The 21,120-nt window shown below is 38.7% G+C and overlaps 2 protein-coding genes across 10 annotated transcripts in view; one reads left to right on the top strand and one right to left on the bottom strand.

Moving 5' to 3' along the window:
- The window catches only part of Senp7 (SUMO specific peptidase 7), a 151,198-nt gene extending 150,171 nt beyond the window's left edge, over positions 1–1,027 (bottom strand). For all 9 annotated transcript variants that reach the window (XM_015478572.2, XM_048803394.1, XM_048803395.1 and 6 more), the window contains exon 1: positions 887–1,027. In XM_015478572.2, the coding sequence (XP_015334058.1) occupies positions 887–926 (40 nt within the window). In that variant the 5' untranslated portion in view covers positions 927–1,027. The remainder of the gene's footprint in view (positions 1–886) is intronic.
- Positions 1,028–12,533: 11,506 nt separating this feature from the next.
- Positions 12,534–16,663, top strand: Trmt10c (tRNA methyltransferase 10C, mitochondrial RNase P subunit). Its single transcript, XM_015478571.1, has 2 exons — positions 12,534–12,698; positions 15,119–16,663. The coding sequence occupies exon 2, from the start codon at positions 15,131–15,133 to the stop codon at positions 16,391–16,393; it is 1,263 nt and encodes a 420-aa protein (XP_015334057.1). The 5' UTR covers positions 12,534–12,698; positions 15,119–15,130; the 3' UTR covers positions 16,394–16,663.
- The last annotated feature ends 4,457 nt before the right edge of the window (positions 16,664–21,120 follow it).

Raw genomic sequence — 21,120 nt, 5'->3', positions numbered from 1 at the left:
GTAGGAGACACTGGGTTTGATCCTCAGCAATATATAAAAATAACTAAATAAAATAAAGATATTGTGTTCATCTACAACTTAAAAAAAAATACAATGAGATGAAAACACTAGTGCCAGTGAGGCACTGCATGCTTGTGATTTCAGCTATTCGGGAGGCTGAGGCAGGAGGATCCCAAGCTCAAAGCCAGGCTTAGAAACTTTTGGAGACCCAGTCTCAAAATAAAGAGTAGCCGGGGATGTAGCTGATTGGTACAGGCACCCCAGGTTCAATCCCAGTATACACACACACACACACACACACACACACACACAGCTGGGCTTCAGATCTTTTGTTTGATCACTTTTGGGAAAAGCAGGAGGCTGGAAAAGAAAAAGGCTATTAAGCAAACCTATTCATAAGAATCAGATACAATAAGGCATTTATTTGAGGATCGAAGTGGCAATTATCAAGCCCCGCCTTTCCTTCTGTGCCAGCGGGGAGAAGGGAGTCGAGGTAAAAAAAAAAAAAGCAAGAATCAAAGGAATTGAGCAAAGTGGTGCTGAGAAGCTGGAAATGAAACTGGCACATTGGTGGAATTACGAGGAAGGCGTGGCAGGGGAGCAGCAAGCCAACCGGGGAGATCCGTGGGCCGTGAGACTCCAGGAGAGTGTTCGCAGAAGAAGGGGGAAAAAAATCAAAGGGTGTTGCAGCGAAGAGCCTCCACGGCTGGGATGACAGCTCGGACTGAGTGTCTGACTCGAGGGGCGGGAGCCACTCCGGAGCCTTCCATTGTGCGCGCCCCCGCCTCGCCCTCCCTCTCACCTCAAAGCTCGGGGCCGCAACACAACACCCGTCACCTCCTAGGTAGAAGACAGTATGTTCAACCCTCTTCCAGCCCTTTCTCACCAGATGAAGATCGCCGTCGCCCGAGCTTCCTCTTGTCCATCTTCTCTTCCTACTGGAGTCGCAGTTGCAAGCGCTGTCACCTCAAGACCCCTCCGGCTTGGGGGAGGGGCAGTGGAGACAGAAAGCCAGGAAAGTGAGGACCGCGCTTGCGCAAGAGCCCTCGCCAGTCCTCCAACCGGAAATTGGCCGCCCCTCCCACCTCAGCCCGGAAATCGCTTCCTGGGTCTTGTTTTCTTTGCGGGCTTCCCTGTCTAATGGTTATTTACTGATGCATATTTCATAATATCACCACCTAAGTGAAAGTAAGTCTGGCTGCGCAGTTTTAGCCTGGGGTCTTCAAAAGGCTTTGTTAACTTTGAAAATTAAGTGGACAGATGTTAAAGGGGGAAACGTGAGGAATTCCTCCTAACTTTACTGGATCTTGTGAGATGGTCCCAGAAATATGAAACTGAACCTTCACCCTTGGCTGTATTATTTTCATTCCCACCATAGCTTTGTCTTCAAGGAGCATTCTGAAACTCAGAAACAAAACGATGTTAAGACTGTCAAGCATGGTGGTGGCGCATTCCTGTACTGCCAGCCCTCTGGGAGGCAGAGACAGGAGGATGACAAGTTTGAAGCCAGTGAGACTAAGGCCAACTTAGTGAGACCCCATCTCAGAATAAAATTAAACAAGAAAGCAGGGGCACTGGGGATGTATCTCAGAGGTACAGTGCCCCTGGTTTTAATCCCCAGTACCACAAAAAAGAAAGGGAGGTGGGAGATTTTAGGATGGCAAAACCACTGTTCAACAACATAGTTAATAATTGGCATTGGAGTGAAAATACGCAGAATAGGTTAGCAGTAATAGATATAGTAATTGATATCTGTATTAAAATTCTTTTTTAAAGGCCCAAGAAATAAGAGCTAGATCTCAACTTTTTTTAAACAAAATACTGAGATGACAACAAGGTTGGGGGGTATTATCTGGAATGCTCTCTACAAATACTTATTATGGAATTTAAGGGCCCTGTCCTCAAGGAACCCAACCTCTGGTAGTTTCAGCCTGCAACTTTTGAAATCCTTTGGAAATAACTTGTCAGTGTAAAAATTTGTCCTATACTATTAACCATAGTGTACATACTTGAATAATTTTAAAATAAATGTGTAAGCTTTAGTGATGGTTTATGAGGTTTATGATTTAATCACATTAACAAAATTCAGCCAAATGCTCTAATTAGGCAAAATGATTATGGAATGTCCCAAGCCAGAAGAGACTCGGGAAATACTTGAGTTTAACACTCATCCCCCATCTTTACCAAAGTCAGTAAAGAGGGTAGCTCAAAAAGCATTAGGAATGAGGTGTAGGTAAGCCCCTCAGGTGCCTTGAGGTTTGGGGCTTTGGTGCCATGAGTGACTGAAGGCAGGTATATTTCTGGACTTAATGAGAATGAAATTCATTATAAGGATTTCATTTAGACCCTGGTTTATTTCTGTATAAAAAAAAAAACATTGCTTATGTGATTGGGAGTATAGTTCAGTGATAGAGAGCTTGCCTAACTTGCCTGAGTTCTATCCCTGACTGGAGAGAGGGCACGTTTGCTGTAAAATAACTGAATTTTAAGTTTTCTCAAACTGCCTTAATTCATCAGCCAAAATTATGGGAAATAACTGAATTGCAAAAGATGGAACTAGAGCTAAGAGATGAAAACATAAAAAAATAAAAGTAGGAGTAATTCATTTCTGTCAAGCTAATAGGTTCCATAAAGTGATTCTACAGTTTCAGCAGTAAGAAGTTGATTTAAGAGAAATGAATTTATAAGAAGTTAATCAAATTATTCATATTTCAATTATACATACCATTGCACTGAATATAGCATTTCAGTTTGATGAGAGTGAACCAGTTATTTCTAATTGTAGTTTATTTTATATAATTTTTTTCTGGTACTAGGGATTTAACCTAGAGGCACTTTACTAGTGAACTACATCCCCCAGCCTTGTTTTTTTGTTTGTTTTGGGACAGATTTTTGCTACTTTGCTTAGGACCTTTCTAAGTTGCTGAGGCTGGTCTGGAACTTGCAATCCGCCTGTCTCTGCCTCTCCAGTCACTGGGATTACAGGCATGCACCACCATGCCCTACAACTTTATGTTTTTTTAATAGAGTAGAATATACAAAAGAGCCTTTTTCTTATATATAGCAAAGGATTATAACTACTACAGAATAGTATCACTGTATAACAGGATTGGTCTTTAACTTCTCAGGTTATAAGATTATTTTTCAGACTTTCTAATGATCTGTGAAAATGTAAAATATTGTTAAATATAAATATTTTATCATCCTAAAGAGGAAAGGTATTCCTTGAAAATAAAAATGGGCTAATTATTTGTATCTTTGATTCTAGTGCATCACTCACCCTCTTCTTAAAGATAATTACAAGTAATCTTGAGTAGTCAAATTCAGAGACAAGAGTACATTGGTGGTTGCCACTGTACTAAACATAGACTTTTTTTCTAGACAGTAATCCTAAAACAATCAGTATGAACTATTTATACCACTTTTACATTGTATTAGATAAAAATAAGTAATTTAAAGTATAAGGGAAAGAGCCAGGCACAGTGGCACCCGCCTGTAATCCCAGCAGCTCCAGAGGCAGAGGCAGGAGGATCATGTGTTCAAAGCCAGCCTCAGCAATTTAGCAAAGCCCTAAGCAATTCAGTGAAACCCTGTCTCTAAATAAAATATAAAAAGAGGGCTGGGGACATGGCTCACACACAAAGAAGCAGTAAATTGCTGGGTACGTTGGCACATGCCTGTAATCCCCCGCAGTTTGGGAGGCTGAGGCAGGAGGATCGAAAGTTCATAAACCAGCCTAAGCAAGTTAGCAAAACTGTCTCAGAAAAAGAGGGGGAGGGGGCTGGGCATGTGGCTCAGTGGTTGAGTTCCCCAGGGTTCAATCCCCAGTACCAAAAAAAAAAGAAAGAAAGAAAAGACAAAAAGAAAAAGCAGTAGGTGAAGGGAAATCTCTTTCTCTTCTCTCTCTTTTCTGTCAAGAGGACATATATTCTCCTTTATTCCAGTCAACTCTAGACTCCTATCAGCCAGAGGAAATCTACAAACAAACCTACTGCCTTAATTTCTTCCGAAATATATATGGGGGGGGGGGACTGGGGACAACTCAGGGGCACTTGACCACTAAGCCACATCCCCAGCCCTGTTTTGTATTTTATTTATAAATAGAGTCTCACTGAGTTGCTTAGCGCCTCACTATTGGTGAGGCTGGCTTTGAACTTGTGATCCTCCAACCTCAGCCTCCTGAGCTGCTGGTATTACAGGTGTGTACCACCATGCCTAGCAACTTTGTATTCCCATATTTTTTCCACCTTTGGAAACTTAAAATCCTCTCCTTTATCCTTTCATTTCTTCACAAATATGTTGTTCTTTGTAGATGATACTTACAAGCCAGAGTTCTAAGCCATTATTTTGAATTATTTTTGTAGGGTCTTCTCCCATGTGGTGTGTGCTTCAAGCATTAATTAATTTGTTTGTTTTTCTTTTATTCCTCTTTCTTGTTACAGAGGTCCATCGCAACAAAGAACTTACATTGTAAAGGCAAAAAATATTTTTCTCCCTTACACTACCATATTCAAGCATATTCTTTAGGAAGCTAAGCATAAAAACAGTTTCTCTTCCTCCTGTCTTAATAAGCTATCTTGATTTGCTTGAGCAAGATGGACTTTTTCTTTTTTCTTTTTCTTTTATTTATTTATTTATTTATTTTGGCAATGCTGGAGATTGATCCCAGAACCATATCCATGCTAAGCATGCACTCTACTGGAGCAATACCTCCAGTTCCCAGAGATGGATAATTTTGATTCATAAAAGAAAAAGCATATATACAGATAGATGTTGACAAGACCATAAAAAATCTCCAAAGATTAATGAATGTATTTGGGAATAACATTGCAATTGGAATACCTGTGCCATAGTAAACTATTTGCATATTCAAGAAAGTTGGGGCAAAGGGAACTTTTTAAAGACAAAATGAGAAGGAGTAGATAAGTTATTTTGAAATAATAATCAGTAGTTACAAGGATCAGTTACAACAGTGGCATCCATCCAAAGTTGGACAGACATCCTTACAAAAGTATTTTCTGTGTAAGGTTGTGGTGGCCTTTGTGTAAGATAGTGGTTTTAGCTGGCTTTTGTGATAGTTCTTGTTTTAGGCACATGTACATGAAAAGTCCTCCTTCATAAACTCCCAGATTTGTTTTTTTTTGTTGTTGTTGTTGTTGTTGTTAGTCTGACTAAAATGACTCCATTTTGATTCTGACAACTTTCACAATATGTAGGATATTTTGTAAGATTAATTATTTGACACTTATTAACTTTAGGATTATAGAGGAAGCTTCTACAACTTATCAAAAGAGTCATGTGCATCTTTCATGTATATAGCTAAATAACTTTTGAAGTGCTCTTTACTTTCTCACATCCTTGAAAAAATCCTTACAATTCTAATAATATTTAAGTGCCTGCTATGTACCGAGTACTATTCCAAGAACTAGAGATATAGTAGTGAATTAAATAAAGTCCCTATCTCTGCTGTAATGGAACTTACATTCTAATAGGAGGACGTAGACAATACACAAATATATGTTATTGTAGTTAGTACTAAAACAATAAATGAAGGAAGAAAGGAAAGGATTGCCCTTTTTCTCCTTCACTTTTGTTAATCTTCAGCTCTTTTTTAACCCATTGGTGTATTGTAGTTGTACATAATGATGGAATTTGTTGTTAACTATTCCTACATGCACACAATACTACAATATGATTTGGCTAATATCTTTCACCAGTATTTCCCCTTTCCTTCCCTTCCTCCTTCCCTGTGTTTCCTTTCCTCTAGTCTATGATCTCCTTTTGATTTTCATGAGACACCTTCCCACCCCCACATTTGTTTTCCTTTTTTATCTCTAGCTTCCACATATGAGAGAAAACATACAACCTTCTGAGCTTGGCTAATTTTGCTAGTTCCACCCATTTTCTAGCAAATGACAAAATTTCATTCTTATTTATGGCTGAATAAAAACTCCATTGTGTATATATACCATATTTACTTTATCTATTCATTCATTCATGGACACTTAGGCTGGTTCCATAGTTTGGCTGTTATGAATAGTGCTGCTATAAACATGGGTGTGCATCTATCACTATGCTATAACTATAAATTCTTTAAGATAAATACCAAGGAGTGGTAGAGCTGGGTCATATGGTGGTTCCATGCTTGGTCTTTTGAGGAACCTACAATACTGTTTTACACAGTGGTTGTACTAAAAGTGTTCCTTTTTATCCATGTCCTCTCAAACATTTATTATTATTTGTATTCTTGATGACTGCCATTCTGACTGATGTGAGATAAAATCTCAGTGTAGTTTTGATTTGCTTTTCCCTAATTGCTAATGATGTTGAAATCTATTCATATATTTGTTGGCCATTTGAATTTTTCTTTGAGAAGTGTCTGTTTAATTCATTTACCACTTATTAATTAGGTTATTTGGTTTTTTAGTGTTAAGTTTTTTGAGTTCTATATAGATTCTAAATATTAATGCTCTGTTGGAAGAGTATCTGGCAAAGATTTTCTCATTCTGTACATTCTCTCTTCACATTGTTAAATGTTTCCTTTGCTGTGCAGAAGCTTTTTAATTTGATGCTATCCCATTACTCTTGGCATTCTTTTCTGAATTTTAGGGGTCCTCCTGAGAATATCTCTGTGCCTACATGTTGGAGTGTTGACCCTATGTTTTCTTCTAGGAGTTGCATATTTTCTGGTCTAATTCCTAGGACTTTGATTCATTTTGAATTGGGTTTTGTGCAGAATGAGAGACAGGGTCTAGTCTCTTCTTCTACATATGGATAACCAGTTTTCCTAGCACTATTTGTCAAAGCCTATCTTTTCTCCAATGTATGTTTTTTGTACCTTTGTCAAGGACCAGATTATGGTAGATGTGTGAGTTTTTATTTTTTTGTGTGTGTGTCTTCTATTGTATCATCAGTCTGTGTGTCTATTTCTATGTCAGTACCATATATTCTTTGTTATTATAACTCTGTAGTATAATTTGAAGTGAGGTGTTGTGGTGCTTCCAGCATTGCTTTTTTTTTTTTTTTTTTTTTTTTGCATAAAATTGCTTTGGCTAGTCTGGGTCTTCTATTTTTCCAAATGAATTTTAGGACTGTTTTTTCTAGGTCTGTGAAAAATGTCATTGTCATTTTTTAAATTCTTTTGTGTGTGCGTGTGTGTGTGTGTGTGTATATGTGTATGCATACACACACATAATTTTTATAGTTGTCGATAGATCTTTATCTTATTATTATTTTTTTCTTTTTGATGGTGCTGGGATTGAACCCAGGGCCCTGTGCATTTGAGGAAAGTATGCTACAAAATGAGTTGCAACCCCAGGCCTAGATCTTTGTTTTATTTATTCCTTTGCAGTACTGAGAATTGAACCCAGTGCCTCACACATGCCTGGAAAGTGCACTACCACTGAGCCCCAGCCCCAGCCCCATCATTGGCATTTTGATGGGAATATTACCTAAGACTTCTTTGGCCCTCTACAACTTTGCTACTATAGATGCAAGAAGGAAAAGAACAATACCAGCTCATACACAATATTATATTCTGCCTTGAGTTTTGATCATTTACCTTTTTTAGAATGTGAACATGAGCACTTTATAGTATTGATGAACCAGGAAGTCAGTTCCATTATTAATATTTTATAGTATTAGTAAGTGTGAAGATCTTTGTTTTGAAAAGCAATTGTTTTGTGCTGTATGTATATACATGACAGCATGACCAATGTGATTCTGCAACCTGTACACTCAGAAAAATGAGAAATTATACCCCATCTGATTCAAATGTATGATATGTCAATATCATTGTACTGTCATGTGTAAATAATTAAAACAAATTAAAAAAAGAAATCTTTAAAAAAAGAAAAGCAATTGTTTTGTATAATGACATATCAAAGCTTAAGTTGATAAAAATTAAATTTTAAGTCACTCTTTGATTTCTATAATGTTGTTAATACCAAAATAAAGTTACAAGTTAAAATAAAAATAATATCATAAGAAAACTACATTCCTTGTAAGTTTATTTTATTTTGTTTAAATTTGTTGGTTGTGTATGTATGTTCACTCATAACTTCTACTTATATTTGAGTGCCTACTATGGGCTAATCAATTTTAAGTGTTGGGGACACAATAACAAAAAAGGCCAACATTGCTTTTATCCTTATAGAAGTCACAATGAACAAGAAATTACAAGTGCAAAGTGCTGCAGTCTGGCTGGGCACAATCAGGAGCCACTTGTCAAAAGAAACTAACTTTATTTTTAGAACCACACACGCCAAACAAAACAGCCTCTCAGGAAAAACCCTCAGAGCCCCAATTGCCACCACCGGCTTTCCACAAGCCTCTCTCTCCAACAACACAAGCCTCTCTCCACCTCCCACAATCCTCCTGCTCTTGAGGCCGATTGGCTGGGTCACGTGGGCGGAGCCAAAAAAGTCCCCCAATGAGCAGCTCCGTGGTCTGAAAGGGCAGGGAAACAGCCCAATGAGCATCACCATAGAGGAGCCAATCAGCTAGATGTTGCTGGGGCCGCTGTGAGCCAATCATCAGCCGGCAGCTGGAAGTTTGCTGGCAGCTGGAAGTTTGCTGGGGTCCCTTCGGCTGTGGCTCTCAACATCGGGACACAATAACAAAAAAGGCCAATATTGCTTTTATCCTTATAGAAGTCACAATGAACAAGAAATTACAAGTGCAAAGAGTATTAAAAAGTATCAGGGGCCAGGGCTGAAAGTGTAGCTCAGTGGTGGAACACAGGCTTAACATGCACAAGGTCCTAGATTCAATCCCCAGCACCAAAAAAGGAGTGGGGATGCCACAGAATATCTAACATGAGAGCTAAATAATACTTCGGTATTCAGGGAGTATTCCCCTGAGAAAATGAGGCTAAGTTTGAGGGCAAATGATAGTTAGCTAGGAGACTATATTAATCTGTTTTTGATTGCTAATAACTGAGTACCACAGACTGGGTAAGTGGCAAAGAAAAGAGATTTGTGGTTGCGGTTGTGGCTTATTGGTAGTGCACTTGCCTAGCATGTATGAGGCACTGGATTTGGTCCTCAGCACCACATAAAAATAAATAAATAAATAAAGGTTAAAAAATGGTTTATTTTGGCTCATTTGTTAGGATCAGTCCAAGGATCTGATCACCCTGACCTGTCTTCAGAAATACTTCTGTTAGGTTTATTTAGTCAGAATTCTCCTTACCCAATGTTTCCTCTTTTTTTAAAAAAAAAATTAATTAGTTGATTGTACTAAGGATTATTAGATCCAGGGGCTTCCAGGGCATTAACCATATTCTCAGCCCTTTTTTTGTTTGTTTTAAATATTTTTTCTAGTTGGTAGATGGGCACAATACCTTTATTTTTTTGTTTTGATTTGTTTTTATGTGCTGCTGAGGATCGAACCAAGTGTCTCACACATGAGAGGCAGGTACTCTACCATTGATCTGTCCCAGCCCCCTTTTTGTTTTTATTTCCTGTTTTTTTAAATTATGAGGTAGGGTCTTGCCAAATTGCTGAAGGCCTCACTAAATTGCAGAGGCTGGCCTTGAATTTGTAATCCTCAGCCTCCTGAATGACTGGGATTACTGATTTTGCTCGGAGGTAGAGGCTGGTTTCTCATCAGAGGTCTCAATCTATTGATAGCCAAGTCGGGTTGCGTGCTCTGAGCCGGAGGTGAGGCAGAATGACAACCATTAGCAACCATTATGATAACCATAGGTTGCTAAAGTTTAATCTCCAAGACTGTGCTCCTGGGCACTCTTGAGTTGCTAACAATTAACCTCCTGTCCCTTGCTCCTTTCTTGTGGCTAGTCTAGTTGCACGTTCAGGGAAGAAAGAGGAGACAATAATGAAAGGGGGTGTTTCAGGGTCTATAAGAAAGCAAGTCATACCCCTCCCAAGAGCTTTCAGCACAGAGGCCCCCTTCAGAGAAGTCTGTCTCTATCACTTTCTTAAATAAAACTTGCTCTCCCCCTTGCCTCAGCATCTCTCCAATGTTTAATTTTCAATACCAGGGAACAAGAGCCTGTTCCAGATCTGTACTGGACTGGTATCACTCGCTTTTCAATGTTTCTTCAAAAGCAATGGTTCTCTAACTTTAGAGTTGAGAAACCAGCCTCTACCTCAGAGCAAAGACTGTACAAGGAAGCGGGCACAAAAAAAAGACCCACAGAGCACTCCTAGGCAAGTACCCACCCTGCTGAGTTGTTTATCTACAAATAACAGGAGAGATCTGCAGAGCCAGGTGACCCTGACTCAGTTAGGCTAGGTGAAGACCCATAGCAACCCCCTAGCAACCACCAATCAGCATGAGACAGGGAAAATACCTGGGATGCCCTTCCAGTAGTTTATGGTGGTTGATAACATGTTGGGAAACCATGTAGTTCAGGCATGTACTCCCCTCGTGGCTTAAACCAATCAGTTCAAACGAATCCCCCTCTTGTACTAACCAATCACCCCTACCCAACTTGTTCACTCCAGTGAATGTGCTAATCATGTTTTAGAGTTGTTTTATGATTTTCCCGCAGTGTGTGATGACTGGCTAAGAGATGCTATGATGTATGTGAAGTCCCTGCCTTCCCCAAAGAGTGTATAAAACTGCTGCAAACCCTGGGCTCAGGGCCTCTCAGCATTACCAGTTGCTGTGTGAGTGCCGAGGACTGAGCTAGCTCGCAATAAACACCTCTTTGCTGCTTACATTGATCTTGGTCTCTGGTGGTCTTTTGGGGGTCCCGAATTTGAATATAACAAAGTGCATCAGGATAACCTGTAGCTCTTAAGACGAAGACTGCTGCTGCCCACTGCTAGAGTTTCTGACTCAGTAGGATCAAACTATAAATAATAAGTTCCCAATTGACCTTTCTATTGTTAAATCCAATACTTCTCATTCTACATTGAAAAATTTTTAGGCAGCATTTGAACATATTATCTCTCTTCCTTGAGACATGTCCCATAGTTTCTATGTCATATTCTAATTGTTTTTCTCCCACTTACCTGGTAGATTATTTTCAGTCTCTATGGCCCAAGCCCTAGAAGTTCTCTTTCATTCATTTAGTTTCATAGACTCTATGTCAACAATTCTCAAATCTATACCCTTTCTTCTAAACTTTAGACCACACAGCTGTCAAATATCCTAAACATCATTTGGCTGTCTTGAAGGAAGCTCATAGGCCACGTTTAAACTGTACTTATCTTTTTTTCTTGCCCTGTGTAATCCTTTTCCCCATTCCCTGCACTACCAATTGAAGCAAGTGCTAATGCCAGACTATTGATTTCTTCCATAGAGTGATCACCAAATTCTATAAATCATAGAGATAGGAAATACAGAAGTGGTTATCAGGGGTCAAGGGATGGGAGGAGCCATGAACAGTTACTGCTATAAATTCCACCTCACAAATATTATTCAAACTTTCCTCTTTTCTTTGCCTCTGATATCTCATATAGGAGGAATCATTACACTATCTGACCTTATGTCTAGCTTATTCCACTCCATATAATGTCTCAAAGTTCATTCATGGGCTAGGGTTGTATGTAGTTCAGTGGTAGAGTGCTTGCCTAGCATGTGTGAGGCACTGGGTTCCATCCTCAGCACCACATATAAATAAATAAATTACATAAAGGTATTGTGTCCATCTACAACTAAAAAAAATTTTTAAAGTTCATGTTGCAGCATGTATCAGAACTTCATTGTTTGCATTTACAGTATTTTGGTATCCATCTGTTCGTGAACATTTGGATTGCTTCCATCTTGTAGTTAATGTCAATCATGTTGCAATGAACATTTGAGTACAAGTATACCTCTTTTCAATTCTTTGAGTATACAATCAATAGAACTGCTACATAATATTAATTATATGTTCTGACTTTTGAAGGACTGTACCATTTTACAACTAAACAACTCCACACTGGGACCAACATCATCTCTGATTACTACAGTTATCATACCTACAAGTCAACAATAGTTATTGCTCACTATAAACTGGAGCCATGCTCTTAGATTCTTCTCTCTGCAAAAAATAAATAAGTGTGAAAAAACTAAAACGTCAACTAAGCCAAAATATCTGAAAACAATGTGTTGCCCAAACAAAATAAGTGCAGGCTGGATTTTGGCTCAAAGGCCTCAGTTTTATCTTCACATTAAATTTTACAAGAATTAGGTGAGGCGTATTTGCTGCGAACAACCACGTTCCAAACATTATACTCAATACTAGTGATAAACTGGTAAATAAGGTTTATAGTTAAATTCCTAGAGTCAAAGATTTAAAGCAGAGTCATAAGATTTGTGAAAGACCATTCTATTTTAGGAAATGCATACTTATAAATTACTTGGTAACTTAACTTTATTCATTGTATACTCAACGAGAGAGTAGGTTAAGAGAGGAGGATTCGAGTTTTTAAGAAAAATGCGGGCTGATGTAGGAAACAGAAAGGCTCGCGTCTTTCGATAGCGTTCTCTTTACAGCCAGACACTCCCACCAGCGCTAGGCTTCCAGCCCGGAACGCTGTCTCCCGGGCGTGACGTCAGAAGGCAGCGCCGGGAGGAGGAGGGCGGTACTTCCGGCAGCGTCTCCGAGGTGCTACGTGGGGCTGGTATCGCCCTGTGGACGGATCAGTGAGCTGCTGCCGTTCTGGTCCGTGTTTCACCGCAGAAGTCAACTCCTGGAGTCTCCTGCGCTCCGCATCGGCGGCAGCCTATCCTCCGCACTCCTGGTATGCGTGTGGTGTGGGAAAATGTGGGCGACTTTAAGGTGCACACAGTGGCATGTGCGCGAAGGCCCACAGATAGGAGGAAGCCCAGTGATTTAATACACTGAGAAGCGATTTAATAAGTAATACCATGTTTCCAAATGATATCCTTGATAGTGTTTTAAAATTTAGGTTTTCATTTCTGTGATATTCTAAGTCTTTACTAGTTATAAAGACAGAACTCAAACGACTTTGTTTCTGCATTTAGTGCTTATCAGATTGGGGCCTGACGACCCCAGGTTAAATTTGGGGGGGAATCTGAAGGAATTTCTTTTTCTTTAAAGGAAGTCTGAACATTGTTTAAATGTGGGAAGACTTCACCCAGGCTATTTACTCGAAAAATATTTTGAGTGATTATCCTGAGCAAAATAATGCATAACATTGGCTTCAGTGTTAATGTAGACATAGATCTTGTCCTAATGGAACAAATAGTTCTTACCATGTAGGCAAATAGGTCACCAGTTAAAATACAGGTTTACGAATACTATCATATGCACAGGGTGCCATGATAAATATTGATCTCAAATATAAGAATCGGTAGAGATGCAACTAAAAAGTAAGCAAAGGATGATATCATGAAAAACTACATCAATAAGTTTAATGGGCTTTAATGTGGCATCAATAGACTTATATATATACACATTGGGGACTGTGCTGTGTAGACCCGTTCAGTGAGCTACTGGGCAGCTGCAGTTGTAGGCCACATTTCATAGTGGAGTTTCTGCACTACATTGGTGGCAGACACTACTGCACACTCCTGGTATGCCATTGCACTGACTCCAGTGATTTAGAAGTGGAGGTGAGTAAATCTGAGCGCTAGAAAATGCAGTTAAGAAAATGGTGATGAAGAGAAGTGAATGGATTAAAAAAGTATTTAGAAGTAAAATGAATATAACAAATAAATTAGGAATGTAGAGTGAATGTGACTGGACAGTAATGAAATGATTCCTGATTTCTAGCTCGAGCATCTGGTTGGATAGCAGTATCCCTCCCTGAAACAGTTTTAGGAGGAGGAGCAGTCTGGGAAGGAAGGGAGAGAGATTATTTCAGTTGGTTGTGTTTGAGATATCTTTCTGAAGCTTAGTTATTGAAACTACAGAAGTCGATCAGATTTCATGGAGGAAATAAATTTTAAAAAGAGATAAGGACAGAAAAGTTACATCTACCTTTAAAAGAGGGCATCAGTGCATAGGCCAGGGAGTTGAGAGTCTTAGGCTGGGTCATTAGATGAAGTCAAGGGAAGAAGGATATTTTTTCAAGTGTTTTAGTTGTATTTTGTAAAAATTTGAATTTTTTTCACCTTGAACTTGATACTGGTATCACATCTTATAAGCATCTTTATCATCTTGTGGCACCTAGTTCTTTGTTTTCTTTTAATTTTTTGTTAAGTTGTTGATGGATCTTTGTTTTGTTTATATGCAGTGCTAAGAATCAAATCCAGTGCCTCACACATGCTAGGCAAGTGCTCTTCCACAGAGCCACAACCCCAGCCCTGGCATCTAGTTCTTTAGAATACAATTGTGGAGCTTTATTTATGTTTGTCCCAGTTTGGGACATTTTGTTTGATAATAGCATTATTTCCTGTAAAGTCAAGTCTGAACTGGAGAAGAGATTTTTGGTGGTGGTTGTTCAATAGATCTCTGTATTGGTCTGTCTTTGAAAACATAAGGGCATTGGTACAGCAGTTCTTAAGTTCTTTTTACTATTTGCAATCTTCTGTAACCTTTGTCTTCATATATTGCCTTTGTAAAGGATATTGAATTTAGGTACCTATTGGGAGGAGACTACATCATGATCTCAGCTTTGTCGTTGATGTACATAACCGTTATTTAGTTACATTTATCCTCTAGGCCCCTGTATTCAAATTTTAAAATAATCTTTAAGTTATCCTTTGGCCTAATGAAATTCATGTCTAAAATAAGAACCCAAATAAGTTTTAAACTTTGCTTAGTGAGTGATCACAAGCTCAAAACTGCAAGAGTCTAGGAAAGTTTATGATGGAGCATATAAGTTGTAGAAAAATTTCATTTTGCAGCCTGAAGTTATAGCTCAATGGTAGAGTTTAGCTTGCACAAGGCCCTTGGTTCAATCCCAAGTACTGGGGTGGGGTGGGGGCGGACTGGAGGCCACAGGAAGGAGGCTGAAACAGGAGGATCACAAGACCCTGTCTCAAAATACAAAATAAAAAGGGCTGGGAATGTGACTCATGGGTTTAGTGCCCTTGGATTAAATCCCCAGTGCCACTCCCCCCACCCCCCCAAAAAAGGAAAAAAAAAATTCACTGTGTTTCAGAAATTGATTGCATTTTGGTATTATGATTATACAGTTTATTAGAGGTTTTAAAACTTATTTCTAACTTTTAATTTCATTTGTTTCTTTTACAGTGGTTTTCTTACATGACTATTTTCCTCAAAATGAGTGTTAGTGTCACTTTCCTAAGACCTTTCACCAGATTTTTGGTGCCATTTACCCTTCATAGGAAAAGAAACTTATATTCAACAGTTCTGCAGAGGTGCATGTCTTCCAAAATACCAGCTGTGTCCTATCCTGATAAGGAAAGTATATCCCCTCCTGAACAGCTAGAATTGGATGGGTGGAAAACCACAATGAAGTCTAGTGTGCAAGAAGAAGGTGTTCCCCCAGTTTCAAGCAACAAGGATGAAGATACTCAAGCTGCCACCAGAGAATTAATTGAGATGTGGAGATTGCTTGGCAAAGAAGTACCAGAAAACATCACTGAAGAACAGCTCAAAGCCATTATGGAATGTGCTTCTAAATCATCAAAAAAAAAATACTTAAAATTTTTGTATATTAAGGAAAAACTGAAAAAAGCAAAGCAAATCAAAAAGGAAAGGAAAGCAGCAGCAAAGGAAGAAGCAAAACAAGCTATGCTGCTAGAAACCACTGAGGAAGATAAACAGCAAAACTTTCCTTTTCTTCGACTTTGGGACAGACGTATAAACACTGCAATGAACTGGAAGGGTGCCCAGGCGATGCAGTTTGGACAACCTTTGGTTTTTGATATGGATTTTGATAATTATATGAAACCAAAAGAACTGCAGAATGCTGTTTCCCAACTTTTAGAAAGTGAAGGATGGAACAGAAGAAATGTTGATCCTTTCCATATTTACTTCTGCAATCTTAAAATAGATGGTGCTTATCAGAGAGAGTTAGTTAAACGTTATGGAGAAAAATGGGACAAGTTGCTTTTAACAGCTACAGAAAAGTCTCATGTAGATTTATTTCCAAAGGACAATATTATATATTTAACTGCAGATTCTCCCAATGTTATGACTACTTTCAAGCATGACAGAATTTATGTAATTGGATCATTTGTTGACAAAAATATGCAACCAGGTATATCCCTAGCTAAGGCAAAACGGCTAAAATTGGCAACAGAATGCCTTCCATTAGATAAATATTTACAATGGGATATTGGTACCAAAAATCTCACCTTAGATCAAATGATGCGTATTTTGTTGTGTCTGAAAAATACTGGTAGTTGGGAAGAGGCTCTGAAGTTTGTTCCTAAGAGAAAACATACTGGTTATTTGGAAATTTCTCAGCATTCTCAAGCATTTGTCAACAGATTGAAAAAGGCAAAGAGTTTTAATTCTTTTCCAAAAGGTTCATATGTGCACACAGAAAAGGTAGCTTGAATAAGAAAATTTATTAGCTTAAAAATTGAGTGGAAATATAGTTTTATTAGTGTTTCTTCCTGAACAGAATTCCTTTCCCTTTCTTTAAAAGGCAGTTTGTTCAAACTAACTGCAAGGTTTAATCTATTCCTAGTTACTTAAAATCTGCAAAACCTTGAAAATATATTTCATATTACCATAAAAAGAAAATCAGAGAAGGTTGTTTGGGTGTGTTAAAGCAAATCTTGAAGTGAACCCAATAAAACAGTTGTACTGTTGGTGTGACTTTAATGGATCGAGCCTCATATTCTCTTTCACTTGATAAATATTCCATGTCAGCAACCATTCTTTCATGAAAAACAGGTTTTAGAAAAGGTTTCTAAACTTCAGGTGGGGGTTCACTTACTAAATTCAAGATTGGCACAATGCTAGGCATGCCATAGGCACTAAGATATAGTGCTTAACTGAATCTTAACAAAGGCTGAGACATCCTTGGGCATGTCCTTTTTTTAATTTATTTATATTTGGTGCTACTGAAAATCGAACCCAGTGCCTCACACATGCTAGGCAAGCATTCTACTGAGCTACAACCCCAGTCCCCTGGGTGTGTCTTGTGATTTGACTCTTCTTTGGAAAACTAGTTTGTGGAGATAAAACTAATTTCTTGTCCTATAAGGAATAAGAGGTTTTATTTGTTTAATGTTGCATATAGTACTTTGTCTGCTGTAGTGTTGATGGCTTTTCTTTTCTAGGAAATATTGTTTCTCCAGCTACATGGTTTGAATGGAAATTGCCATATTTTACAGACATGGCTCCCCTGGTCACTTCGGTTATTCAAAAGAGACACCTCATTCAAGCTGGGCTTTCCATAGTATTCAACCTACCTTGGGCAACATCAGTCTAGGGTTGAGCGTCTGACTTTCAAGATAGGCCAGTCATAACTTTTCCAGGATTTCTGGATTTGAGGTGGTAGAGTTTGATAGACAGGAAGCTCTGGAATTGCTGGTAACCATACCTTTTATTATGGCATAAGCCAATCTATAGTGATTATGTACAGAAACAAGACCAATTTCTGGAGCCGTTCAAATCCCTGGTTCCAGCTGTTCCTGATGTCCAGTTATAATTTACTCCTTGTTGCTTAAACCTCAAGGAATACCATGGCATGCTTTTAATAAATTGCACCCTTTTTTTTTTGCCTAAGCCAACGTGAGTTGGATTTGTACTCCTTGCTACCAAATAAGTCCTAATATACTTGGGGAAAATATATACTTATTTCCTAAGAAATTAACTTTAGGAAGGATATTCACTGTAGGCTACCTGCACCATTAAAAATTCTGAAAAATGGGTAATGGAAATAATATTAAGGCTAATGAAACTATTTCTCCCTAGTTTCTGAGTTCAAAATTAGCATGAGATAATTATGTTGAATACATTTCCAAAATAGGATCTAATCTACAAAGTAGTGTACTACCAGCTTAATGCCAAACAGCTTAGTATGCAATTTGCATGAATTATTTAAACAACTAAGTTGTACATACTATCATTAACACATTTTTTACAAATAATAAAAATAATTTAGCTTTCAAATGTAGACTCACTAGAGTCCCACCTTTAAATTTATTATATAACCCACATTGTGGGATCAAGAAAGGCCTTGAGAAAGTAATATGCAAACTCAGACCTGACAATGAGAAGTTTGCTAAGAATTCCAACTGTTAGTCCCTATTAAAAGGCAAGTTATTGCCAGGTGCAGCGCCAGAGGCTGAGGCAGGAGGACCTCCGGTTCAAAAGCCAACCTCAGCAAAAGTGAAACTCTAAGAAACTCAATGAGACTCTGTCTTTAAATAAAAGACAAAAACAGGGCTGGGGATGTGGCTCAGTGGTTGAATGCCCTCGAATCTAATCACCCCAATGCTTACTTTTAAGAAACACACTGAAGGAAGTATTAAAAAATAAGTAAATAAATAAAAGGCAAGTTCCTGAACTGCCTGAGATACATTCAAGGAAAAAAAATAGTACTGTAGGGGTTAAAAATAAGGGATTAAAACTTCTTGGCAGCATTGGGGCTAGAATGAAATTGCATTTTGTTGTAGTTCTCTGCCTGAATTGTACATTAAGCGCCACTTTTTTTGGGGGGGTGAGGTGGGGGGCATTCCACCACTAAGCCACATCTCCAGCCCTATTTTGTATTTTTTTTAGAGACAGGGTCTTACTGAATTGTTTAGTGCCTTGCTTTTGCTGAGGTTGGCTTTGAACTCCTGCCTCAGCCTCTGGAGCTGCTGGGATTACAGGCATGTGCAACCATGCCCAGCTTAGCTCCACTTCTTAACTAGCTTTTTCCATATCCCAGTTTCCTTGTCCATAAATGATAGTAAGCACGAATTAGGATTGTAATCATTTAATGTACGTAGTTTCATGTTAAATACCTACATACAGTAAATATGAATAAATGTATAGCTGTAACCTTATAAATTACACATCTAAGTTAAAATAATAATTGTTCATATTATCTTCAATTTCCAGCTTTTAAAACCATTATTTGAATGATTCTTTGGAGGTTATAAACAAGCTACCATTAAGCAAGCCCCACCCTGACTGGCAGCATGTTGTTAATTTTACTTCCATTATCTCACATTATACTCAGTAATCCTAGAAGCATTTTTTTTTATAGTTAAAATATATTTAGAAATATTATCAGTCAAACTTAAACAATTAGCTAATGGCAGAATCAGAACTTAAATCCAGTTTTGTGTGATGCAAAACTGTCTTTGCTTTGCACTAAACTACTATTTCATTCCTTAACCCATTTGAGGTGAATTACTGAAACCTGCTTTTTTTTCAGTTAGTATTTATCAACAGTGATATGTTTCCTGGGGGAAACTGTGTTGAGCAAGATAGGCATAATTTGACCTCTTGGGAATGATGGATGAATGGATTACAATTCTTCATCCTTCTATAGTGAGAGTATAAATGATTACCTTGCAAAGATCACATGTACGAAAGATGAAACAAACACAAGTACTCTTAAATTTTCTGATCACTTCTACATATAAAGATAAATAGTAGACCAGGGACTTAAATTTTGATTATAAAGTCACCGAACTATCCTATTTTTTTTTTCTTTTGTACTGGGGATTTAACCCAGGAGTGCTTTACCATGAGTCATCCCCAGTCCCGCTCCCTTTTTTGAGACAGGGTCTCACTAAATTGCTAAGTCTAGCCTTGAAACTGTAATCCTGCCTCAGCCTCCCACCTAGCTGGGATTGCAGACCTCTGCCACTGCAAACTGCCCTATTTCTGTTTCCCTATCCACAGACTTGAAGCCTAAAGTCATCCATCCACAATACTGAGCACCTCTTATACATGAAATGTCTTGTACAAAGTTGTGAAAAAAGTTTTTTTTGATGGTTATCTGTTGTCAATGTATTCCTTTTTTCTTCATGCTGGGGCTGGACCTCTGGTTCTTGGTCATGTGTGTGCTAAGGTCACACACTACCACTGAAACATAATGTCGGACCTAAGGAATTTTTGAACCATTTAAAGACAATGCTTGCTTTTTTTTTTTTTTAATGGTGCTGGGGATAGAACCCAGGGCCTTATTATGAGAAGTAAGCACTCTAGCAACTGAGCTATATCCCGAGACCCAACGCTTTTAAGAAACACACTGAGAGAAGTATAAAGTGAACAAAGAATGGCATATATAAATTATCTAATTTGATCCCCATAATCACCCTTTGAAGAAGCACTATTATTGTATTTTATGGAAAAACAAAGGCAAGTCTGTGGACAATAAGCAACTCTCAAAGTTACCCAACTGGAGAAGGGCAGATCAGATTTTAGAGATTGTTTTTCCTTGACGCTGTGCCTCATGGCTGTAATCCCAGCGACAGGGGAAGTGGAGGCACATAACAAGTTCGAGGTCAGCCTCAGGAATTTGGCTACACCTGGTACACCAAATAAAAAGGACCAAGGATGTGCTCAGTGGTAAAGGTCCAATCCTCGGTACAAAAACAAGACAAAACAACAACAAAAACCCTTTGTTCTGTAACACTGACTACATATATTGTAAGGTAAACTCTGAAACTCCAGTTCCCTACCTAAGCAAGTAATCGACCCCATTTGGCTAAAGGACAGGATAAATTAGAGAAAACGGGACGAGGAGGCCACGTGTAACGTATGCGCTTCATTCTGCAGAACTTAAAACTCCACTAAAGGTTTCTAAGTAATGCAGAAATTACGGTAATCTTAATTTGATGGAGAAATTGCAGCCTTTGGGAAAAAAATGGTTTTTTATCACTTCGGCACACGACCTTGGACAAATTATTCTCAGCTTTAACTCAGAAAATTAAGATAATTCTGCATTGGATTATAGTGAGGACTAAACCATAGTGTATGTCTAACACTAGAGGGTGCTCGATAAATGTTGGTTTTCCCTTAGGGAAAATACAGCACTCTTTGCCTCCCCACCCTGCCTCCACCTTTCCTGGGCACATGTGACCAGGAAAGCCAGAAAGACCCTGCCAGCTTCAACTGCAAGCACATCTGCAAAAGCAGAAACCTGCTAAGGCTCCGCCAACGTCTCCACGGTTACGTTCTCACATCCCATCACTTCTCCGGATCTGCCACTGACGTGCCTCTCCCTACCCAGTCCGATGCATAGAACGCCAATCCCAGCGCTCCTCTTTCCCCTCCCTTTCTTCAGAGGCAGTCACTCGATGACGTCACATCCGCTTGTCTTGGGCGGTCCC

This window comes from Marmota marmota, unplaced genomic scaffold (genome assembly GCF_001458135.2).
Source record: "Marmota marmota marmota unplaced genomic scaffold, marMar, whole genome shotgun sequence".
Classification (NCBI taxonomy): Eukaryota; Metazoa; Chordata; class Mammalia; order Rodentia; family Sciuridae; genus Marmota; species Marmota marmota.
The sequence above is the reverse complement of the archived record's forward strand: the minus strand, read 5'-3'. Positions and strand labels throughout refer to the sequence as shown.

Bases quoted from the DNA above. Each gene is read 5' to 3' on its own strand.
- Trmt10c (XM_015478571.1), top strand. From the start codon at position 15,131: ATGACTATTTTCCTCAAAATGAGTGTTAGTGTCACTTTCCTAAGACCT.